At 41.6% G+C, this 19,958-nt stretch overlaps 1 protein-coding gene across 2 annotated transcripts in view; it reads right to left on the bottom strand.

The window, feature by feature from the left end:
• FBXO11 (F-box protein 11) overlaps positions 1 to 19,958 on the bottom strand; it is a 70,595-nt gene that overhangs the window by 23,569 nt on the left and 27,068 nt on the right. For both annotated transcript variants that reach the window (XM_081903854.1, XM_081903855.1), the window contains exons 2-3: positions 5,182 to 5,309; positions 4,889 to 4,970 (exon numbers count right to left, since the gene is read on the bottom strand). In XM_081903854.1, coding sequence (XP_081759980.1) covers positions 4,889 to 4,970; positions 5,182 to 5,309 — 210 coding nt within the window. The remainder of the gene's footprint in view (positions 1 to 4,888; positions 4,971 to 5,181; positions 5,310 to 19,958) is intronic.

The raw sequence follows: 19,958 nt of genomic DNA, 5'->3' as shown, positions 1-19,958 counted from the left end.
GTCTAGGCTGATATTTAGTGAGCCAAGATGAATGTAAAAAACTTAGCATGGGTCAAATCTGACCATTTTGCCTATTCAATTTTCAATATGTATGTGCAAAAGATTCAGAAACTACTGAGATGCAGAATGGAAGTGAAAGGGCAGTATTGTGTATTTTGTCCCGGGGTTTTTTAAAATGCTGGCGGGCGGCAGCGAAGGCAGCCCCGGGGCGATTTAAGACAGTCCCGGGGCGATTTAAAAGCCCCTGGGAAGGCAGGCAGGGGGGACAAAGACTTTTGCCCCCCGCCCGCCTTCGGAAGAGGTCCTGGAAGGCAGGCAGGGGGGACAAAGACTTTTGCCCCCCGCCCGCCTTCGGAAGAGGTCCAGGACCTCCGCTGTCCCGGGGTTTTTTAGAATGCTGGCGGGCGGCAGCGAAGCCTTCGCTGCCGCCCGCCAGCATTTTAAGATCACCCCGGACTGCCTCCACTGTCCCGGGGTTTTTTAGAATGCTGGCGGGCGGCAGCGAAGCGTTCGCTGCCGCCCGCCAGCATTTTAAAAAACCCCGGGACAGCGGAGGCTGTCCGGGGCGATTTAAAAGCCCCCGGGAAGGCCTGGACCTCTTCCAAAGGCGGGCGGGGGGCAAAAGTCTTTGTCCCCCCTGCCTGCCTTCACGGTGGCTTTTAAATCGCCCCGGGACTGTCCCGGGGCGATTTAAAAGCCTCCGGACGGCTTTTGAAGGCAGGCGGGGGGGGGGGAGCAAAGACTTTTGCCCCCTGCCCGCCTTCAGAAGAGGTCCAGGACCTCTTCCGAAGGCGGGCGGGGGGCAAAAGTCTTTGCTCCCCCCCTGCCTGCCTTCCCGGGAGAGCGGAAAACACAGCGCTGCCTTCCCGCTTTCCGCGGAAGGCAGGCAGGGGGGACAAAGACTTTTGCCCCCCGCCCGCCTTCGGAAGAGGTCCAGGACCTCTTCTGAAGGCTGGCGGGGGGCAAAAGTCTTTACTCCCCCCGCCTGCCTTCAAAAGCCGTCCGGGATAGCGGGAAGCGCTTCCCTGCTATCCCGGACCGCTTTTAAAATGCTGGCGGTGGGGAGCAAAGCCTTTCGCCCCCGCCGGCCTTCCTGGACCTCTTCTGAAGGCTGGCGGGGGGCAAAAGTCTTTGCTCCCCCCCGCCTGCCTTCAAAAGCCGTCAGGGGCTTTTAAATTGCCCCGGGACAGTCCCGGGGCGATTTAAAAGCCCCCGGGAAGGCAGGCAGGGGGGACAAAGACTTTTGCCCCCCGCCCGCCTTCGGAAGAGGTCCTGGACCTCTTCCGAAGGCGGGCGGGGGGCAAAAGTCTTTGTCCCCCCTGCCTGCCTTCCCGGGAGAGCGGAAAACGCAGCGCTGCCTTCCCGCTTTCCGCAGAAGGCAGGCAGGGGGGAGCAAAGACTTTTGCCCCCCGCCCGCCTTCAAAAGCCGTCCGGGATAGCGGGAAGCCCTTCCCTGCTATCCCGGACCTCTTTTAAAATGCTGGTGGTGGGGAGCAAAACTTTTCGGCCCCCGCCGGCCTTCCTGGACCTCTTCTGAAGTCCGGAGGGGGGGGGGAAGGCTTTGCTCCCCACCGCCAGCATTTAAAAGAGGTCCCCGGATATTTCCCTACGGGCTTTCGTCTTGCGAAGCAAGCCCATAGGGAAAATCGTCTAGCGAAGCGACGCAAAAACCGAAAAACCCTTTCGTCTTGCGGGTTTTTCGTCTTGCGAGGCATTCGTCTTGCGGGGCACCACTGTACCTTGAGTGTCCAGTTCACAAACAAATTTTGGAGTGGGATCATTGAAGGCCACCGAAGCAAAATTTGTTTTGCTTTTAAGCATCACTGTGAGAGTCTGAGATAGTTAACACTTTAACAAGCACTACTTAAACAATCATAACTAACTGGCTAGTATATTTCAAATTAAAAGCACATCATACATTAAACAAGACAACTAAAAACTAAATAAAACATGTAGAGTTTAAAAGAATACAAAGAACGTTTTCAGGTCCCCAATCCATGCAGAAACCCCATTGAACTTGGTTAGGATTTAATTCCAAGTAACAGACAGATCCAGAACAGGGTTGAAAGCAACCATTTCCCCCCTAAACGATGCCCAAATAGCTTCTTTTGTGCTTATATATTGCATAACAGATTGAATTCCTTAACATTGTAAAGCACAGTGCATTGCAGTTGCTATGCTAAACAGACAGAAAAATCATTAAGTGGTCCACCAAGATGCTCAGCGGTTTTCAAATGGACTCTGGATGGGAAGTTCTCCTTCCATATCCCACATGTGTGAAATTCCACCAAAGGTTTAAATTCTCTTTACCCAGCCCCTTACTGGAGCCTCCCCTTCTGCACTGAAGATGAGAGAGAAATGCAAAAACAAACAGGCTATCACACTGCATGCTCCCTTTCTCTGCAAGCAATCACCAGATTTCTCCTCTTTTTCTTCTCCTCTCCTCTCCGGATACCCCCCTCCTTTGCAGAGTGTCCCTGACATTTTCAGAATTTGCTCCAGGAGCAGACAAGCCCATTCCTCCAGCAGTTTCAAGGAGGACTGACAGGGATGGGAGGGAGGGTTTCACAACTCACTTGAGGAAAGAGCCAGGCAAGGCAGTGTGAACTTTGCTCTCTGTCCGTTTTCAGTGGATGAGATGATGGGAACAGGATGGAGGGAAAAGATAGCTGTATTCCTAGCCTAAGGGCAGCCAATCTGAGGGAAACGCTGCCTTTCTGCAAGGCCAGCTGAGAAGCAGCACCTAATAGCTTGCCAGATGCTGCAGCGATCTCTTGGAACTCTAGTGGGAAGGAATTTCTCCTCCCACACCCTCAGTGCCCGTTTCAATCTTAAATCTTAGGCACAGTACTGCGCTCAGAAACTGCTAGCACTAATGAAATTTCCTGCCACAAAACGTGCCTAGAACAAAGGGAGTTTCAAACATTGCTTTAGATGTTCTGCAAGACTTATCCTTTCCCCAGGCTTTCTCTGACCAGCAAGGCCAGGTCCTGTTTTATATGCCAGAATCCCCTTAATCCCTGTTTTATTTGTTTTTATATGCCTTTATGCTGCTGTTTTATTGGATTTAGGTTGTGTTTTATTTATTTTTTTAAAAAAATATTGTACACAGCTTACAGATTTTTAAATATTAAGCTGTTTATAAATGCTTTCAAATAAATAAAGATTATTACCACCTCAGATTGCAGAGGGAGTATCATGTTTGGTCACTCTGCTACATAAAACAACTCACTCACTACAAGTCAAAAGTAAGTATGTCAAGGCAGTGGCCAGACTAAAACATTTCACCTCAACACACTAGTTTTCCATGTGTAAGGATTTTCCTCACAAAGGAGTTCCCTGACAACCTGCAGTGTCAAACAGCACAGTTCACATTTATTTTAGTGTGACAGCCACCTGAACTCAGGCCTCTTTCCTAACCCTGAGTTACATACGGAGTCAAGCTATGTAGTTTCACTTCCAAAACTAAGGCTAGCTGTGGGCAGATGGACATGGCTCGGGAAAAAACTGTCTTGCAGGTCAAATCAGGAACCCTGCCAGATCAAATAAGGCTAGTGAGCCTGATATCCTATAGTTTATAAAGGTTTGCTGTTACACTCCCTGTTAGAGACAACTAAAGCAATTAGCATGATCCAAAAGGTTTCTGATCAGCCAAACAGGGACAAAGTTATTTGTGAAGGTGCAGTTGAATACAGTAACTGATCAAAGGACCATAGGTAAAATCACACATGCCAGCACCACTTGCAGAGGGACACCATGTAAAATAATGACAGAATGTCTGAGCAAAGATAGAGGAGCTGGAAAGCTTAGTCAGATGGGTGGGTTATAAATAATAAAATAATTATTATTATTATTATTATTATTATTATTATTATTATTATTACCATCATCATCACCATCATCGTCTTTAAGGAACAAGATATAATGGTCATCACACTAATCTTGTATATTTCATTCATTCATTCATTGCATTTATAGTCCACCTTTTTCTCTGAGGCGCTCAAGGTGGCATACACAGTTCTCCCAATCCTTATCTATTCCCCCATAACAACCCTGTGAGAAATACAGCTCACATTGGAAGGGGTAATCTCTGAGTCACACAGTACAGGCTGTGGAAGGTTTTACAAGTCACCAGCCCCTTGAACCGGGTCCACCTAGCCAGAAGTGTGCAGGCAGGAAAAGTAGCTACACAAAGACACCACTTTTAATGGTGTGTAGAAATGGGGCTACCATTTTCCTATCTACAGTGGTGCCCCGCAAGACGAATGCCTTGCAAGACGAAAAACTCGCTAGACGAAAGAGTTTTCCGTTTTTGAGGTGCTTCGCAAGATGAATTTCCCTATGGGCTTGCTTCGCAAGACGAAAACGTCTTGCGAGTTCTTGCGAGTTTTTTTCCCTCCCCCCCCCTTTTTCTAAGCCGCTAATAGCCGCTAATAGTGCTAATCCGCTAATGGCTGTGCTTCGCAAGACGAAGAGACTCGCGGAACGAATTATTTTCGTCTTGCGAGGCACCACTGTAGTTCAAAGTCATTGTTAGGTTTCTCCTGCCTACAGCTGGTGCCTCCCCTGATCTAGCCCCAGGTGTCAATTAAAAACCCCTCTCCTCTTCTGCAAGGTGAAATGGAAATAAGCCTGTACATACATCCGTACACCCACTGACTCTTCAAGTAGCACAACAACATGATGTATTCTTCATGGAAACAAATTCTGAGAAAAATCTTTTTGAGACCATAAAAATTCACTTATGAAAGTCAAATGACAGTAGACAAGGAAATAAGATTACCATTACCATCCCAATTACTTTAAGTTAAAAACTGTTCAATTAAAATTAAAATAGAAAGTTGGGAGACTTTCTTTGCCCTTTCCCTCAAACAAAAAAAGACATTACCTGACAAATCCTGTGATTTTCCAGATACTCTAGCACGTTTTGCTCGATGACCAAAGTTCTCTGTAGCTGAAGTAGAGGCACCCTGAAAAGTTTTAGAAAAGTAAAATTAGATTACACAAAGTTCTTCTAATGCATATTGCACATGGTCCATCCTTACTCCTTTCTGCTTGTGCTAACCCCACATAAAGAATCCTCCACGGCCACCACTGGCCTTCTCCCCATGAACTGTACTCTGCCTGTTGTGCTAGGCAATTACTTCAGAAGGGAAAGCATGGTTATTAATTTTTAAATACCTCCATACTGCTCTTTGTAGGGCAAGCTGTTCTTTTAGGTAAAAGAGTTTTTCTGCGAAGTTGGTATGGACTATTTTGTGCACCAGGACCAGATTCTTCTGCAACCATATCTGCAGGTACATCATCATCTAACAAGAAACAAAAAAAGAAAAAACTGTTACAAGATTGCAACTGACACACACACAATTCCATTCAAGTCACATCAAGCCAAAAAGGCACAGTGAAAACTTTATATACATCTTGGTGAAATGTGCTATATAATTACATTGCTATATATTATTTTGTTGTCAGGATCATTTTAAATTTTCCCAAATTCTTATGTAAGTATGCTTTACACATTAACTGTGAAATGGTTCTCATAAATACAATGAAGATCATTTAGTGAAAAAAAAAAATCTCCAGAATTTATAAGTACTACATACTAGACTTGCCTTTTCCATCAAACTCAAGGTAATTGTGCAACATAATAAACACAAACCTTCCCCCACGGTGTCTTTAAAATACTGACAGCAATATTTTGCAGCAAGTGCAGCACAAGTCAAGAATAGCGACAAGATAGAGCCACTCTAATATACTGTACACAGTGTGTGTTGCCAACATGGCACCTGCAGCTGCCATGGCACCCATGAGGACTTCCCCTAGTGTCAGTGAATTCTCTAAGCTCCCACCGTCTCCTTTCCCTCTTCTCTGTGAAGAAGGTGATGAAGATAGTTACCGTTCCCCCCTCCCCCTTGAAAAGAACTTAATACTGAAGGAGTAAGCTGGAGCACTGATACTCTCCTGCACTTCGTTCAGATCTATGTCCTTTTCAGAATTCAGATCAGCAGCTAAAAAGAAAGAGCAATGAAGAAGGTAGAAGGGAAAGGGGGGTGATATGGAAGGAGGAAAACAGATTGGCTAAGAGGGAGAAATTAGGATGGGACAGGATCAGTGAAATGAAGAGAGATATTGGAATGTGAAAGAGAAGGTAGGTGCACACACAGTTGGATCCAGTAAAGTGGATTGTCTTGAAACGGCATCATTTATTCATAGAATCCCCACCCAATAAATACCATCAAATCACAGATTACACCTAAGTCCACTGAACTGACCATAAAATCATGATCTGGTGCATTCCACAGTTGCTATGGAACAAAAGCATGGATGAAGGAAGGATATTTATGGACCTTTCTAGTTTTTATCACCATAAAATTATGGGTTATCTTGGTGTCCATGATGTGTTCTGTGAATTGTCAGTGGTTTTGTTGTCATTCTATGTAGAAATTATGAAAATCCATGAAGATGTGTGTGCTAGGACAAAATTTTTGTATTACTGGCAAGAACTGAAATCTAGGGTTGTGGTTTTTTTACTGTGCCGTCTACCACTGTAAATTTTAAATTGATGGGTTTTTTGGGGAACCCCATGTAAAGTAATGCTAATTCAAATAATCCATTTTCATTCTACTGGATCAGAACTTTACCTAGACTTCTTAGAAAAGTGAAGCATGCATGTGTGTGAGAGAGGGCTCTTTGTTGGGTGAGAGGGAGATTGATGAGGCGGGGGGGGGGAAGCAAACAGAGGACAATGCCCACAGACCTCCCCCCCCCCAAATTTCAAGTATTCCTACGGGCCCAAAAAAGTTGCTGACCCCTCCACTACTGAGCTGGCAAGCATGCAGGAGCACAAATCTTTATTGCTCACATCCACATGTGCTACAAGTCCCTGGTGTCTTTCGACATTTGTGGGGAACATACTACAATTTACTGCTTCTGCCTTAAAATTAAATAAGATTAATTTAAAGATAATTGGCCTTCTAGCTATTTGCACAACATGCCTTCTCTCAAGAAAAGAATGAAAATGAGGGAAACAATTAACTTTTCTTGACGGTAAGATAAAGGTATCTACAGTTAGTTGCTATACTAAAGATCAATAGCTCTAGAATAGGTACAAATCTCTGAAAAAAACAACATAGCATTTGACTTAAAATTAGCAAGCTTCCTAACTGAAATGCTTTATCTTACAGTCTTTCTATATTGAATTTCAGTACCTATTCTTTCAAGTACAAGTTTTATATGTGTACTCTTTTCTTAAAATCATAAAAACTACCAATCTATTTGTGCAGCAAGCTAATCATAATAAAATTAATACCTAATGAAGCTTTAACAGTCATTTATGCATCTTAAATGACTGAACAATATATTACATTTCAGTAGTTATTCCTGTTCTGCATGGCCTATTAAATCATCTAGGTTATCAATTATCAAGCTCTACACCTTTGTTCAATCTCCCACATACATTTACTTAGCAGCAAATGCATGTGTCTCACTAAATGCATGGCAGAACAACAGCCAATCTCAATGCCCAAGGAGTGATTTAATTTTCCAGACGTGTGTTATCTGCATTCATATTTTGCATTAGATATATTATGTAAATATAATGCATTTCATAAGTACATATAAGAACTCCATATATTATGACTAAGTCCTTTGAGAAGGGGCCTGAACATTACAGTAATGTACAGAAGGTAACAGAAGACTCACAGTCCAGGAAAGCACACAATCAACATTTCCAGCACTCTCCACTCCAGGACAGGGATGTGTGTAGGTGAGAAAATATCTCTGCTATCCTGGGCTCATGTTTATCTATTTCTCTTAACAAGAACCAGTGCTGAAAAGAGCCAAGCTTCTAATTCTGAACTTTGAAGCTCAAAATCATGGACTTCATAAAATAGAAGGTTTAAGTAAACTATAAAAAGCTTCTTAATTGTATGTATTTTCAAGCATTCATCAAATTTATTTTATTTAGCAAAGACAACAGAGGAATCCAGGGCAAATGAGAAGCAAGGATTTGGTGGGCTTGTCACCGCACTGGAGGATAAATATGCTTGGCATACTCCCAGATAACCCATGAAGATGTTCTGAAATCTGCAACATTTGGAAATACTTTTCTACCATCAAGCCCTAAGAGCGGGTCGTCTTTAGCAGTAACTAGCTAAATGTAGTAGCAATGCTATCATCACTAAAATTACTACCTTTGAATCTTTGTGAATTGGCATTAAGAATATTATTTTAAAACACTGTTTATTTTTAAAATGAAGCATTTCACATCATTTGAAAGAGAATATATTTATTAAGAGGTCTGTCACTTTCCCTCATAATTGCCCATTTTCCCTGCTATTTTTAAAGTTATTTCTCACACATTAGCCAGGGGGAGAAATAGGGCATTCACATATCTGTGTATGCTATAATAAACTTCCATTACATCATCCAGAACTGGCCATTGTACAAAGCCAGAAAATACTTTGGTGGAATGGGAAGGGTGGAGCAAGAGAGGATTCTTCTCTGTTAAGTTTTTCCAGATTCAGCAGAGGCATAACATGAAACACAGGCTAGCCAGAGTTCACATTTAAAATCTGCTGTAAACCAGAGAGGCAAGGATTTGGGAGAAGACAGGCACTATGTCTAGACTAGAACCAGGGGACCAGCTGAACACAGAATTCCCAATCCTGCGGGGTTGCCTGTAACATGAAAAGCAGAGGCTGGAATACATTTGCAAGGATGTATCTCTCATTGGTATTTTCCCTTTGAAATCTCTCATTTGGCTCCTTTCACCTATTAGCTGCAGAGAAAGGGTTGAGGAAGAAAACCAAAAGGCAGGAGAAGCAGCTAATACTACCTCCACAGTTCCCTACAGAAAATGTTCTGCTACACTGGAGGTAACCAGGTGATGGGGAATCCCAAGTTGTCTGCCAAACATATCCTTCTGCCTTCATATCCCTCGCCCAGAGTCAAATAATTTTGTGCTGATAAGCTTTTTGACTAACTAGGTGCCTTAATGATTGTGTGTTTTTAAAAATTAGTATTCTTCATATTATAGGCACACATGACCTAACAGATTTGTGATTTTTAACCCTGCAGATAGCACAAAGTTGCCAGGTTAGAAGCCTTCAACGGTGCTGTTGATAAGAGTATTGGATTCAGTTTTGAGAGTGTTTAAGTATGTTGATTTAAATCTTTTTTTAAAAAAAATGTATGTTCACTATCATTCATTTTCTTTTAAACAGAATTAAAATTTTGAGATATATAGATATATGTGCACACTTTGTGTTTAGAACAGTTATCATTACCTGGTTATCAGCACTCCTTATAAGCATGCATTGAGGGATGGGGAGATATCAGTCTTTATTATTTTCATTTGAATACCACAGAGGTCTTAGCATGTTATCTAATATACATACTAATATCCATCCAGTTACCATGAGATGACTAGCTATCTTTTACATGTTCTGTGTTACATGTGGGTTACATGTGGGTGTGCTGCAGGTTGTGTTCTGGGTTTGTGACTTTAAACCATGACCCAGTGTTGCTGCTATTTTATATTGGAGGGGATGTCTTCTACATAAGCAAGGCCCATAAGAAGGGATTGCCATTGTACACGATGGGCTGTAGATGACTGAGAATATGTATGAGTGGTTTTCGCTAGGAGCTATAGGCAACATCAAGTAATGTTCTATCACTGCACCTCTGTTCCATAACAGATTACTTCTGAGAACCAGTCTGTCTTTGATAACATGCTACTTCACTTACACTGGGTAGGTATTTTAGTGTAAGAAATGGCTTGTACCAACCCTTAAGTTGTAAGTATGTCTGATGCATTTGAACAGATGTGGTTGTATGGCTTGACCAAAGACTGGGGATGAGGAACCTGTTGCCCTCCAGATATTTGACTACATTCCCATCATTCCTGCCCACTGGCCATCCAGGCTGGAACTGATGGGAGTTGGGAGCCCAATAACCTCTGATGGACTGCAGGTTCCCTATTCCTGTTATACAACAACGGATTTTGTGGCGTGTTCTCTATGAGAGCTGGAAACATGCGAGCTTTCTGCAGGTGGTGCTTACATATCCATTATGTAGATGAACAGTCATCTCAAGAAAATGAACCTGCAGCATGGCCTGGTCTAGGCTCTGACTGATGGCATGGTGAATTACTGAAGTCCTGGTGGAAGTTTTAAGGAACCTCCATCCATGCATCCAGAGGATATGGGTATCATAAATCAGTGTTTCCCAACCTTGGGCCTCCAGCTGTTTTCGAACTACAATTCCCATCATCCCTGACCACTGGTATTGCTAGCTAGGGATGATGGGAGTTGTAATCCAAAAACAGCTGGAGGCCCAAGGTTGGGAAACACTGTCATAAATGTATCTCAGGTAGAAGAGATTTAAGGGACAGACCCAGCAGAGCAACTCAGAATTGCAGAGGATTGTTTCTAATCTTCAAATTGAAGTTTAGGATAATACTCTGGTCCCAATCTTGTTTCACTCCCTCCGTCTCCCTTAAGGACAGCAACTAGAAGACACCTTGCAATAAATTAAGAGTATGCCTGCTGGAATACAGAAGTTTTGGAAGCACTAGGTACATGAGGTTCTCTTTCAAAAGAAGAGACACATACAGTGGTACCTCAGGTTAAGTACTTAATTTGTTCCGGAGGTCCGTACTTAACCTGAAACTGTTCTTAACCTGATGACCACTTTAGCTAATGGGGCCTCCTGCTGCTGCTGCACTGCCAGAGCCCGATTTCTGTTCTCATCCTGAAGCAAAGTTCTTAACCTGAAGCACTATTTCTGGGTTAGCGGAGTCTTTAACCTGAAGCGTATGTAACCTGAAGCGTATGTAACCTGAGGTACCACTGTATCTTTGAAGAGGAGAAAACAAGGTTTCCATGTTGTAAAATTTACTAAGTGTTGTCTATAGCAATATGTGATATAGAGTACAGTGGTACCTCGCAAGACGAATGCCTCGTAAGACGAAAAACTCGCAAGACGAAAGAGTTTTTCGTTTTTTGAGTTGCTTCGCAAGACGAATTTCCCTACGGGCTTGCTTCGCAAGACGAAAACGTCTTGCAAGTTTGTTTCCTTTTTCTTAAAACTGTTAATACCCAGGGTGCACTGCTTGAAAAGGTGCTTCGCAAGACAAAAAATTCGCAAGACGAAAAAACTCGCAGAATGAATTAATTTCGTCTTGCGAGGTACCACTGTATCAAAATGCAATAAGCACACAATGTAGCAGGCCACTAGGCCTCCTGTCTAAGTTTTAATTTTAACTGATTTCTAAAAACCTTGGGGAGGCAAGCTTCCTTCTCAGAGGCATTCTTAGAATAGGACAGAAAGAGGACAAGGCAGCTAGAACTACGACTCTACTTTCCAGGGTGCCAAGCTAAGCTGCCTATTGTGTGAATATGGCTTGTTATTTTTAACAGATAAGCAGAAGGAGAAATAGGGGGCCACTGTTGTCTTACAAGGCTTTGTGGTGTTTTGTTTTGTTTTGTTTTGAAGGGGGGAATGTTGCCTAGGCTGATTATGTTTTTTTGAGAAGAGGAAGGAATGCCCATGACAGTTTCTTTAAGTTCAAAATGTGCCTATAGGGCCAAAAATGTTAGTGACACCTGAACTGGATATATGAAGTTGGCTTTTAGCAACTTAGACCACTGATTATTTAGCACTACCCATCCTAACTGCCAGCAGCTCCCAAGGTACACCCCAGAGCTCAAAATAATTTAAAAAACCCTTCCCTTCTCTTTTATGCATGAAATATTTTTTCCTATTTTCCTTTAGAGGTTTGATGCCTTTAAAAGTTGCATGATAGGTATAGCTGCCTTCCAATTAATTTGCATGGGGATTCCCACTTATATTTTTAACTGTTTTTATTACATTTTGTACATCTCCTTGATGTGTGGAAGGCAATTAAATAATAATAATGTTATTAATATTATTATGCTCCTAAAGGCTTATATCCCCTTCATGGATCACTGCCTTGCCGTGGCGAAGGGGCTTGAAGAACTCAGAGAAGCTATGAACTATGCCGAGCAGGGCACCCAAGATGAACAGGTCATAGTGGAGAGTTTTGACCAAACGTGATCCACCTGGAGGAGGAACCGGCAAGCCACTCCAGTATCCCTGCCAAGAAAACTCCATGGACAAAGACAACAGGCATATAAAAGATATGACGCTGGAAGATGAGCCCCTCAGGTCGGAAGGCGTCCAACATGCTACTGGGGAAGAGCGGAGGGCAAGTACAAGTAGATCCAGAGCTGATGAAGCGGCTGGGCCAAAGCCGAAAGGACGCTCAGTTGCGGATATGCCTGGAAGCGAAAGGAAAGTCCAATGCTGTAAAGAAAAATATTGCATAGGAACCTGGAATGTAAGAACCATGAACCTGGGTAAGTTGGAGGTGGTCAAAAATGAGATGGCAAGAATAAATATTGACATCCTGGGCATCAGTGAACTAAAATGGACGGGAATGGGTGAATTCAGTTCGGATGACCATCATATCTACTACTGTGGGCAAGAAACCCGTAAAAGAAATGGAGTGGCCCTCATAGTCAACAAAAGAGTGGCGAAAGCTGTACTGGGATGCAATCTCAAAAATGATAGAATGATCTCGATACGAATCCAAGGCAGACCTTTTAACATCACAGTAATCCAAGTTTATGCACCAACTACTTGTGCTGAAGAAACTGAAATTGACCAATTCTATGAAGACTTACAAGACCTTATAGAAGTGACACCAAAGAAGGATGTTCTTCTCATTATAGGGGATTGGAACGCTAAAGTAGGGAGTCAAGAGATAAAAGGAACAACTGGCAAGTTTGGCCTTGGAGATCAAAACGAAGCAGGGCAAAGGCTAATAGAATTCTGTCAAGAGAACAAGCTGGTCATCACAAACACGCTTTTCCAACAACACAAGAGACGACTCTACACATGGACATCACCAGATGGGCAGCATCGAAATCAGATTGATTATATTCTCTGCAGCCAAAGATGGAGAAGCTCTATACAGTCAGCAAAAACAAGACCTGGAGCTGACTGTGGCTCAGATCATCAGCTTCTTATAGCAAAATTCAAGCTTAAACTGAAGAAAGTAGGAAAAACCACTGGGCCGGTAAGATACAATCTAAGTCAAATCCCTTATGAATACACAGTGGAAGTGAGGAACAGGTTTAAGGATTTAGATTTGGTGGACAGAATGCCTGAAGAACTATGGATGGAGGCTCGTAACATTATACAGGAGGCAGCAACGAAAACCATCCCAATGAAAAGGAAATGCAAGAAAGCAAAGTGGCTGTCCAATGAGGCCTTACAAATAGCGGGGGAGAGAAGGCAAGCAAAATGCGAGGGAGATGGTGAAAGATACAGGAAATTGAATGCAGATTTCCAAAGAATAGCAAGGAGAGACAAGAAGACCTTCTTAAACGAGCAATGCAAAGAAATAGAGGAAAGCAATAGAATGGGAAGAACCAGAGATCTGTTCAAGAAAATTGGAGATATGAAAGGAACATTTCGTACAAAGATTTCCATAATAAAGGACAAAAGTGGAAAGGACCTAACAGAAGCAGAAGACATCAAGAAGAGGTGGCAAGAATACACAGAGGAATTATACCAGAAAGAAATGGATGTCTTGTATACCCCAGGTAGTGTGGTTGCTGACCTTGAGCCAGACATCCTGGAAAGTGAAGTCAAATGGGCCTTAGAAAGCACTGCAAATAACAAGGCCAGTGGAAGTGATGGTATTCCAGCTGAACTATTTAAAATTTTAAAAGATGATGCTGTTAAGGTGCTACACTCAATATGCCAGCAAGTTTGGAAAACTCAGCAGTGGCCAGAAGATTGGAGAAGATCAGTCTACATCCCAATCCCAAAGAAGGGCAGCGCCAAAGAATGCTCCAACTACCGCACAATTGCACTCATTTCACACGCTAGCAAGGTTATGCTTAAAATTCTACAAGGAAGGCTCAAGCAGTATGTGGACCGAGAACTCCCAGAAGTGCAAGCTGGATTTAGAAGAGGCAGAGGAACCAGAGACCAAATTGCAAACATGCGCTGGATTATGGAGAAAGCTAGAGAGTTCCAGAAAGACATCTACTTCTGCTTCATTGACTATGCAAAAGCCTTTGACTGTGTCGACCACGGCAAACTATGGCAAGTTCTTAAAGAAATGGGAGTGCCAGATCACCTCATCTGTCTCCTGAGAAATCTCTATGCGGGACAAGAAGCTACAGTTAGAACTGGATATGGAACAACTGATTGGTTCAAAATTGGGAAAGGAGTACGACAAGGCTGTATTTTGTCTCCCTGCTTATTTAACTTATATGCAGAATTCATCATGCGAAAGGCTGGGCTGGATGAATCCCTAGCCGGAATTAAGATTGCCGGAAGAAATATCAACAACCTCAGATATGCAGATGACACAACCTTGATGGCAGAAAGTGAGGAGGAATTAAAGAACCTTTTAATGAGGGTGAAAGAGGTGAGCGCAAAATATGGTCTGAAGCTCAACATCAAAAAAACGAAGATCATGGCCACTGGTCCCATCACCTCCTGGCAAATAGAAGGAGAAGAAATGGAGGTAGTGAGAGATTTTACCTTCTTGGGCTCAATGATCACTGCAGATGGTGACAGCAGCCACGAAATTAAAAGACGCCTGCTTCTTGGGAGAAGGGCAATGACAGGCCTAGACAGCATCTTGAGAAGTAGAGACATCACCTTGCCAACAAAGGTTCGTATAGTTAAAGCTATGGTTTTCCCAGTCGTGATGTATGGAAGTGAGAGCTGGACCATCAAGAAGGCTGATCGCCGAAGAATTGATGCTTTTGAATTATGGTGCTGGAGGAGACTCTTGAGAGTCCCATGGACTGCAAGAAGATCAAACCTCTCCATACTGAAGGAAATCAACCCTGAGTGCTCACTGGAAGGACAGATTGTAAAGCTGAGGCTCCAGTACTTTGGCCACCTCATGAGAAGAGAAGACTCCCTGGAGAAGACCCTGATGTTGGGAAAGATGGAGGGCACAAGGAGAAGGGGACGGCAGAGGACGAGATGGTTGGATAGTGTTTTCGAGGTTACCAGCATGAGTTTGACCAAACTGCGGGAGGCAGTGGAGGACAGAGGTGCCTGGCGTTCTCTGGTTCATGGGGTCACGAAGAGTCGGACACGACTAAACGACTAAACAACAACAAAGGCTTATAAGATCTATGTTTCTTGCCTTGCAGTAGACACAGTGGACTTTGAAAGATTCAAGGGTATGGTACCAAGCAGCGCAAAAATATACTTGATAGAGGAGGTAAAAGTATACCCCTGTTTGCTAGAGTAGAAAGACCCAACTAACCCTATGAGTGGTATTACCCACTCAAATTAATGAGAGGGTATTTGCCCATCATATAGCTTTTAAAGGCATCAAGGTTCTGTAAGGTCAAAAGTGATAAAATGGAGGCAAAGAGGGACAAAAAATTATATGTAGAACAGAAATTTAAAAACAGATTTTGTATGCACAACGTTACAGAAATAAAGGATGGAATTTTTACTCAGATTTATGGTAATCAGCAAATAGAAGTCTATGCTACAGAATCAATAAGTGCTTTGATTCCCCACAACTTATCTCCCTCTTCCCTTGCCTGGCTTTCTATTATTTCAAACAATATTTTATATTTAGAATTACTGTTAAATGTGCTGGTACAGGTAAAAAATATTTTAATTATTGTCTGAGGTGGAATGTGTATTGTATTATATATTAATATATAGACCTGAATATACTTATTATTAACTCTGCTAACCTTATTGTTTAATTAGTCACAAAATTCAGCACTGATAAATAATAATAAAGTATAGGCTAATGAATAAACAGTCTTAAAGTTATGAGTATGTAGGTGCTAAAGTTGAAAATAGTATTTTACCTTTGAAAGCCTGTTTTCGAAGCCTAGATCTAACACTCCAGCCTTAAGGTCATTTACACCCTAATGATATGCATATTTCTTCAGATATTAAGTCCTACAAGATAACAGGGTTTATTTCTAGGCACAAAATTGCTGCCATACCTGGGCATAAGTAAATATCATGGAAATAAATAATAAACTTATTATTATCAATTTACGATGGGGTGGAAGGTTCGCAGGCTAGCAAGGACTTGCTCACAAATTTATTGACAACTGCACAAATTATTATAGCTAGGAAGTGGAAGGGGCAAGGTGAATATAAAATGGAAGAATGGTATAAAGAGGTGTGGGATATAGGTGTTAATGATAAATTAACATGTGCAATTAAGGTAGGACAGGGAATATGCAGGAGAAATGCTTTTAAGGAGATACAGAAGTATTTGCAGAATTTGTACTGTTAAAATGGAAAGGGGTCAAACCATTGCAAGAGGTGTTGAAATTTTGGGAATTTTAAAATTATTTATTTATTTATTATTACTACTTTTTAAAATAAAAATAAAAATTGGAAGAAAAAGCTTTTAGTAGTAAGATACCAAGCCAGCTCTTTTGTTGCCAAGAACACAGAGTAAGACCAGAACTCCTGCAAAGCAGTGCTCCAGAATCAAAATCTGTGCTCAATGGCATCAAATGTTGCTGAGAGGTCAAGGAGAATTAACAGGGATGCATTTCTCCTGTCTCTCTCCTGACAAAGGTAATAATACACAGCAGCCAAAGCAGTTTCTGTGCTAAAATCAGTCCTAAGCCACAACTGAAATGGATCTAAAAAAAATCAGTTTCCTCCAAGAGCACCTGGATCTGGTACTTTAAGGATGTCATCTGAACTGATGCGTTATCCCAGTACCAAAAAAAAATGCTTAGTGTATAGGTGTTTTCATTCCACTGAATCCTGTTTTAGAACTAGGCTTTCTAAGTTCAGAAATGAACAATTAACATTCTATGATCAATTCAAGAGCGAAAGAAAACCATATGAGGAGAATTACAGCCACTCTCACATTGGATTATTTTTTATGAGATATCAATAACAAGCAGATAATAGAAACCACAATACAGTAAAGACTTCTTTAAATTTTATCCCATGCATAATCCAGTTTTCCTATTTCTATTTTCCTCTATCTGCTGTACATCAGGAGTACAAACTATCTGGGATGAGTATCAACCACCCTAGCACATGAAAAGCTCACAAGCAAGGTATGATTTTACCATCATCTACTATCAGAGGTCTACTGCTCCTATTCCATTTTCAGCTACCTCTCCCTGCAAGTTCTTCATTAAGCAGTCCTTCCAATCATGAACTTTGATATGAATCATATAGATATATTTAATATTAAATAAAAATGGCTGCAGAAAAACTCGTTTCATTTACCATTGCGAACCTTTGTGTCTCTTTGACTGTGGTTTCATGCTCCTAGCTGCAGTGGCTTCCCAACTCTAGCCCAGAGCTTTCCAAACTTTTCATGTTGGTGACACGCTTTTTAGACATGCATCATTTCATGACACAGTAATTCAGTTTTACTAGCAAACCAGAGGTTAAATTAACCCCTTCCCAGCCCCAAGAGGAGCGCGGGAAGCTTTCATGTGACACACTTACACATTGCAGCTGACACACTTGCATGTCGCGACACAGAGTTTGGAAAGCTCTGCTCTAGCCCCTTCTCCTTCAACTACACCCTGCAAGGATTATCACTGATATTCATCTTCAGCACACGCAGTCAAGCACAGAACATACAACGATCACTTGAAACTCATTTATGTCCTGAGAGGACTTCCAGTTTCTATATCTGGATCATATTTTCAAAAGATAAACTCATTGTTTAGGAAATGCCTTTGAGGCTCAGCAACACCAGCAATATCCTTGCAGAGAATGCAGCTACAAATTAAAGAAGGCAACTTCAGAATCCCAAATTTGGAATTATATTACTATGCTTACCTACTGTCAAGTACTAAATATTGGGATCCTACTGCTGGCCCCAATTTTTCAGTGTGGGCAACCCAAGAATATATGTACATAGCATCTTTGGTTGGTTGGACCATAATAGGATCAAAGTATTTGAAATCTCAGGTGACTCTGGAAACAATTAAATCATTTAGAAGAACATGGAATATATTGGCTAATAGAAACAAATTTGATCCATTTTCACATACTAAACTTACTCTGTGGGGAAACCCCATACTAAGAATTGCAAAAAAGATGGAGATATGGAAAAATTAGATAGAAGCAGGTGTGTTGACATTAGATCAACTGATAGATGGGGAAGATGAATTTTATACTTTTGCTGTTTTAAGACAAAAACACCATCTATCAGATGCAGCCCAATGGCAGTGACTTCAATTACAACATCTCCTAAGAAGTGTGTTTGGGCCATCAGCCCTTTCAGCTTGCGAGATAACCAAGATATTTGAGCAATTGGACAACTCATTCAAAAATAAAAAGCCAGCAATTATTTTTTATAGATATCTATTAACAATACACAAGTTCAATATGCAGATGGTAAGAGATGATTGGAATAAAGAACTGGAACTTTCAATATTCCCCAGACAGTGGGAAAATGTATTAGCTTCAATAGCTAAGGTGTCACTAGATTTAAAATTAAGACTAATACAACAGAAAATAATATTTAGAGTTTACTGGACTCATTTATGGTTGAATAAGAAATGATTAGCTAAGTTAGCTCAGTGTTGGAGATGTGGCAAGGACAATGCCCCTCTGAAACATATGTTTGTACAGTGTTCTTTACTTAACAAGTTTTGGGAGAAAGTGTTCGACAGTGTAACTATGACTCTGCAGAAAAGTTAAATATTTCAGCGGAGAATATTTTATTGAACTTTAAACCTGCAGTATGGAAATTATCAATGGGATAACGGAAATGGATTTTCCAGGCCCTAATGGTGGCCAAGAGATTGATACTGAGCAACAGGAAAAATAAAGATACGATACTCTTCAATCAATGGACAATCACAATTTAGGAACAGACTGCTTACAGACATAGATTCTGCATGGATAAAAACGTTAACACTTGGAATGAGTTTATGCAAAATGTAGCAGGATATTAACATTTACATAAGCACTAGGACAATAACACCATACCAATTCATACAAGAATGTATGGGAATATTGTATATTGCTCTCTCTTTTTTGCATATTTTCGCTTTTATATGTATCTTTGTTGCTGTTGTTTTTCTCCCTCTCATTTTTCCTTCTTTTTTCCTGTATTACTTTATTTCTTTTATCTAAAATCACCTTAATAAAATATAATTATTATTTTTTAAGTATCTCATCTGTTGCCCACTTACTCCCCAACTCTCTCCTTCTGGCAGCTTCAGGCAATTCAGAAACAGAAAAATGCTACTGCACTCATGCCCAGGTTGTGGTTTTCCCAGAGGCATCTGGTTAGTGCCTGTGAAAAAAGAATACTGAACTACATGGATCTCTGGTTTGCTCCAGCAGAGCTCTTCCTATGTTCTTAATAGCAATTATCTGTTCTTAGCTGATGACCACTTGTGGCTTAGGCATCACTGGCTCCCCCATATTGTGTTTCCGGCCCCTTCATTCAAAGAGAAAGAAAATTGAGATTCTGAGCAACGCTGCCCTCAGATAAATAAGTGAGGAGTGCCCCCCCCCATGGTTAGTTTTGTAATGTTGACAAGTTTTGTGGCTTATGCGGGTTAGAAAAACCAAACAATGATAGTGGCCAACCGCATCTAGACTTTCCAAGCACTGTTCATAAAAGGGGCCCTAGTGCTACCTCTCTAATTCAGGGTGACCAGACTTCAGGCTTGTGGGGTCAACTTTGGTTTTTACTAGAACCCCAATACCCAACACCCAGAGTAAAAGAAATACAGTTAGAATTAAAGAATTCCGAACAATGTAATTTGTTCAAAGTACCAGAACTGAACTGAGCACACCGTCCTTCCACACAAAATCCACTCCTTTTCCTTCCTAGCTTCATTAGTTTTGGCTGGTAAATCTTGCACAGTGGCGGTGGCGGGGGGTGTACTGCTATTATTAAACAATGGAGAGCAAAAAAACCT

This window comes from Podarcis melisellensis (assembly GCF_964234715.1).
Source record: "Podarcis melisellensis genome assembly, chromosome: 3".
NCBI classification, from domain to species: domain Eukaryota; kingdom Metazoa; phylum Chordata; class Lepidosauria; order Squamata; family Lacertidae; genus Podarcis; species Podarcis melisellensis.
The sequence above is the reverse complement of the archived record's forward strand: the minus strand, read 5'-3'. Positions and strand labels throughout refer to the sequence as shown.